At 29.8% G+C, this 6,000-nt stretch overlaps 1 protein-coding gene across 1 annotated transcript in view; it reads left to right on the top strand.

Annotated features, from left to right (window-relative positions):
- The first annotated feature begins 3,798 nt into the window (after positions 1 to 3,798).
- Positions 3,799 to 6,000, top strand: part of LOC146539880 (tektin-B1) — a 187,523-nt gene continuing 185,321 nt past the window's right edge. Inside the window, exon 1 of the mRNA XM_085207942.1 lies at positions 3,799 to 3,890. Within this exon, the coding sequence (XP_085064068.1) occupies positions 3,799 to 3,890 (92 nt within the window). The remainder of the gene's footprint in view (positions 3,891 to 6,000) is intronic.

Here is a 6,000-nt window from a genome sequence, read left to right as displayed (position 1 = left end):
CTGAAGTCGATACGGAAGCCTAGTGGATGTGTCCGACTCGAACTTCACCGGTTTCTTATAGTGTTATAAACTATCCAGAAACTTCAAGACTATATGACAGTAGGCTTAAATTAAGTACCAGGTAGTTCAAGCCTTGAGTAGATCGCTAATATTTCTATAAAAATAAAAATCCTAGTACAACTAACTACTAATTAGCAAAACTCATAATAATTAACTTAAAAATTGAGTCTCAGTTTAAAAAATATATATAGGAATTATTCTTCATAAGGTCGTTTTTCTGAAAGAAATGAAATAAGAATAGATAGCGCGCGAAACTCGCTACCTGAATAATAAATAAGTTCTCGCAAAGTATTCCTCTGTCACGAAAATCTTTAAGCTGTCGGACTTATTTACAGCTTTCTACAACGTGTTATGTAGTGAATGGTGTTTTCGTGATTTAATAAATAATAAATATATAAGTTCTCTGGTAACGAAGCTAACCGCGGCTTTGAATTCCGTCACTCACAGCGTGACGCTAAAAGACTACTTTTAGCGTCACGCTTTTGAATAATATTAACATCAACAAATAATGTAATACATACATTAATCTCGCAATATAATTTTAAACTGTTTTAATTGATATAAGATAATTTGTAGCTGAAACGACGTCGTTTCACTAAATTATGAATAAATTAAAATATTCTACAAACAGTTTCTTGAAATCCTCAGTCTTCAAGTAATTCGACTAAATGTTCCAGAGAACATCTCAGCACATATTTACTAACGTCCCAAATGAAAACATTTACAAACATACGTATATTGGAATTTACATATCAAAATGAATTAATATTAATTGCTATATTTTTTTTATTTACGTTTATAGGTACAGCAGTTTTAGACTGTAAATGTGTAGGGTGTGGATTCAATTCCCATACAGGAGAATAATTTTTGAAATTGATAAAATTTAATTGTTGTGAGTTTGATTCCCACCTGGGAAATATTTTCATTTACTAATTCTGGTAACGAGGCGAAGCGCGGCGTTGAGTTGAGAACTCCGCGAAAGTAGGGATTGAAACCACCACTATTGCACTTACAATCGTATACTGGCCCACTGCGCCATGACGACCTCTAAACTACCCATTAGCAAGTTTTATAATTGATAAATTATTTAAAGATTACATACGCGTATTGGTATTTCACAAATTACTCCCCAACTCAATTTGTTTCAAACCAATATTTGTTGTGCAAGAAAAAGTAATTAACAGATTCTGCCGTATACTTTATTTACTTTTGAATTAATCGAAATTTCCATTAAGTAAATACTTACTTATTTTTAATTATTAAAATGTATTGAAAATGCACAGTAGTTTCAAAGTGTACAGACAATAAATATCCCTGCGTTATATTATAAGGATATATCTTTAAAATATTAGATAAATTAATCTTCTTTTTTCTTACGGTTTCACGACTCCCACCCACTCCCACTTTCCACCGAATTTTTGAGGCTTAGGTGGCGGAACTTTGCGGATATTTAATACTTCACTTCTTAAAGTGGGAATCGAATTCACATCCTGTCTCATTTACAGAAATATGCTTTGCGCCCCTTCTGGTGTCAAATCATTATTTAATGAAGAGCGGAGCGTCTTAACTCTCTGCCTACCCTACTTAAGGTACAGAACACTGAATAACTGAATTTTATAAATAAAATATAAAAAAACTATATTCGTTAATGGTATCTACTAAATCGTATTAAAATTTTTCAGTTCATGTTTATTTCATAAGCTAAAATATTACATATTTACATCTAGACAGAAGCTTTAAAACGGTCTACAAAATAGAATATTTAAGGGTATTGTTTTCAAAAATCTTGTCCCAGCGCTAAGAATATATATTGCATTCAGTATTCATATTATTCTCATCATGTAAGTTACTCGACAGAGGAGCACGACTGAGATGTATTTAATGTGACATTTGAAGAATCTTTTTAATGCATACGTAAAAATATGTTTAAACTAAAATAACCGTAGTATCTTAAATGAAACACGTTATCAGTTATAGCCATCGATCTAAATATATGCATGAAAGAATTTAAAGAGATTTATTAAATTCCTTCATTTTATTAATCTTCCAGGTGAATAGAAACGTTTGTTTTCTTCACAAAACTATCTTCTAAATAATACATAGATATCTAAGAAAAATAAGTATCTAAGAAAAATTTTCTCAATCTTTTATCTAACTTTTCGATTTATGTCGGATTTCCCTATGGCCGGAGAAAAACTACAAAAAGTTCCAAACTAAAGTAATAAAACAAGGAGCGTAAAAGTAATCGGTGAAAAGAATGTTATATTCACTAAAAAAAAGTTGACCATTAAATTAAGGCAAAAGATCAATAACTTGTTGAATATTCTGTAAATTTCAGAATCTTTAAATGAACCAAACATTTAGAAAACAACAATAATTTATAACAAAAGGGAATACAAATATTTCTATGATTTATTTCATCGTTTTTGACATTCATCCTTTACGCACGTGAGAATATAAGATTGAAAATGGGAAAACGTTTTGAACCTCGGTGAAACTTTTATTTAACCTTTGGATGAGGATAAGAAGGATTATTTGAACATTGTGGCAACCCAATTTAAGGAAATGTAGCGTAATTTTTATATGATTTTTATAAATATTTTGTTATTCTTCTCGCATATAGGTATACATACTAGGGAGAAGATCTAGTGTCCAAACACTGAGTTCTCCACATTCACACGAGACAGATTTTATGAGTGATGAGTAGAATTCAGAATCTTGAAGTGAAGAACGAAATGTATATATATATATATATTTTATACTATATTCTACATTTATACTTTACAATTCCTATAATTCTATCTACTCACTTCTCCTGCACTGGAAAGCTTTTATTTAAATCTTAGCTTCCATTTACATTTATTAAATGTAAAGAATAAAATACATGTTAGTTTTCTTTGAGCTGAACGCATTAGCGTTTATAATCGGAAACAAGTAAAGATTTATTTAAGTCTTGTTTAAATTAAAAAAAATTAAGTTTGTAATAAAAATAGATTTTTTAATAAAAATATATTCAAATACTTAATGGCTTGAATTATTTTAGTATCCAATTTGTTTGAATTATTAAAATTATTGAAAATTATAAAGGGGAGTAATTTATTATCAATTCCTATCAGTTGATAAAGGGCAGCGATGAGTTCCACCACTGAAGACGCAATGTCTCAAAAATTTCGCGGAAAAGGAAAAACAGAGTGTCCTAAGACTAGGTTTCATCTGTATACCCTACTAAAAAAATCTTGAAGCTAATGAAAGAAGCTTTAATTTTTATTAAAATATTTTCAACTATAAACTATTTTAATAATATTTTCTACGTGTATAATTCATGCATTAACATAATGGAGATTTAAAAGTCATATTTCGATTTAAATAATAAAAATAAGAACATTTGGTTCCACAAAATAATATTTAAAAACAACTTGAAACTGCGACCATACAAATATTTAACGAGTGCTCAGTGAAAATTAAATGAATAAACAGTAAGCAGGACGTTGGGAAAGATTGCTTTTTGAATTAACTTTTTATTACTGAAAAACGACAGTAATTTTTGCTTATTTTTGTCAGCTATGATTATTGCTCTTACTTACTACTCTCTTTTTTTGAGTTGAATATACAAAGTGTCCATTCTCCGTCGCATTTAATACGTTACAAAAGTATATATGGATATAGTTATATAAGAAATACCAATCTGTTTATTTGATATTAATTTCAAGGTGATACCTTCATTCGATTTCGAGATAAATGGTCTTGACAGATGGACAACGAAGTAATCCTATAAGGGTTCCGTTCCTTACAGGATCGTTGGGTGGTTTAGAAGAAGAAGAGTTAGAAAGGCCAGACAGAGGCGAATAGAGATAAAGATAGAGAAGAGACAGAGATAGTATAGTAGTATATACCTATAATATAGTTATTTTAAATTTTGTAATAATACTAAAAATATATACATATCATTATTTACTTTCGGCCAAAATCTGTACGAATATAAAAGCTAACACTAGCCCAAATATTGACGTAATCGCTAATAAAGCTTGAAAAAGCTAGGCTATATTTTGCAATGCAAGTATAGATATTTCGATTCAGTATCACGAGCGGTCATGAATCATTTATATAGTTAAGGCTAACTGGGATACCGATAAATCTTGAGGAGACCCGTTCTGATAACGTTATTGCTTTTACTATGTTCCTGTATTCGTAATAATTGAATTATTCGTATTCGTGTTAAGGAATATGATTTTTTTCTGTCATATATATGTATGTATGTACATAGATTATTTTCAGCTCCACGCTGTATCCCACATAGAAGGATAGATAGAGGGAACCTGGGAACCTAGTGTTAGGATACCTCCGTTCCTCACTTTCCGATGATTTCTGGAGGCATATGTGTTGAGGAGTATAACTTGCTAAACTAGCAGCGTGTGACTTTGGGTCAAAACACGATGGAAAAAAATAATTATTTAATCTAAGCTTAATCTACCTACCCTGCTGCGCAGAATGAAACAAATTTAAATTTAATATACTGGTCAAAAACTATGTCTTGTTAAATATAAATATAATTTTAGTTTAAAATATAATAGTTATACGAATATATATTTTCAAGCAATATTGCGAATGGGAAAACTTTCGACATGGATAACTTGCAAAATAAAAATAAGTTTAATAACAACACCTCTTTCAACTCTTTTCAATTTTGTAGTAGCTTTTATGAGAATAAAGTATGTTATAGATAAATTTTATTTTGTATGTTTCATATTTCTCATACATTAATAAGACTGATTTTATAAGCAGCGATAAAACTAATAGAGAAAAATTTGTTTGTATTGATGTCGCTATATGTAATTTTTATTTGTAATCGATGCTTATTTTTGAACCATCTATATACATATAATTGTTAAAAAAATCTTATTTGCTTCCAATAGTATGTTTTAAGAATAGGGTATCACTAACGCTTAGGCTTAAACTATAGGTACAATAATAAAAAAAAAACATAACAAGACAATACCAATATTTATTTAAAGAAGATTCGTATTTAATATAATTATTCCTTTTTATCTATGTCTACATTGATATTATAGACTAGATGTTTTAGAAGATACAAAAATGTAACGAAGCGGGACTCGTACCCGCTATTCTTGGATATCGTCCAAGTGCTCTAGCCAATTAGGCTATACGTCGAAATTATTTTACGATCAGTATAATATATTTTTGTTGTTAGCAACTTTGAAGGAAATAGCCACAGCCAAAAACAAAAATAAAAATAATAATTTAATATATTTTTTATTTATTTTGCTTAATTATATTTGGTTTATTTATATAAAATTTTCATAATTAAAGTACACTATCACTACGATCGAGAGTACCACTTTACATACGAAATGAGGATCGTCTTATCGGTCGCTATTTACGTTTACGTTCTCATATAATCTTAGTTTTATTAAGCTTTGTAATATAAAAGTAAATATGAAAATAATAATTTTAGTAGCTTAATTTTATATTTTTGTTATAACTAGTAAATTAATGGTGGAATTCTGGAAACATTGTCCATTGCTGGCGTAACTTAACGCCGCGCTTTGCCTCAACACCAGAGTGAAAAGTTAAAAATGTTAAATATTTCATTTCCTACAGTGGGAATCGAACCTACAGCCTCTCACGTTTACACACTTTTGTCCTGCTGCGGTCTTTTGGAAACCCGGTATTTTGACACTATACAGTAGACCATGATCACGGGTAGAAGGCGTTGAGCTCCGCCACTCAACACCCAATGCCTCAAGAATTTGGTGGCATGTAGGGAACAGAAATGAATTAAGGGAGAATAGAGTATTTTAACATTAAATTCCCAGGTTCCAGGAGCTAAAAAAATTAATAAACAATAACTAACTATATATAATAAGTAACTATATTCTTACATATATTACCCCTGAACGAAGCAAGTAAGAAGGGTTCTAA

Source organism: Heliconius melpomene, chromosome 3 (genome assembly GCF_056956725.1).
Source record: "Heliconius melpomene rosina isolate 202511_hmr_F chromosome 3, ASM5695672v1, whole genome shotgun sequence".
NCBI lineage: Eukaryota > Metazoa > Arthropoda > Insecta > Lepidoptera > Nymphalidae > Heliconius > Heliconius melpomene.
The sequence above is the reverse complement of the archived record's forward strand: the minus strand, read 5'-3'. Positions and strand labels throughout refer to the sequence as shown.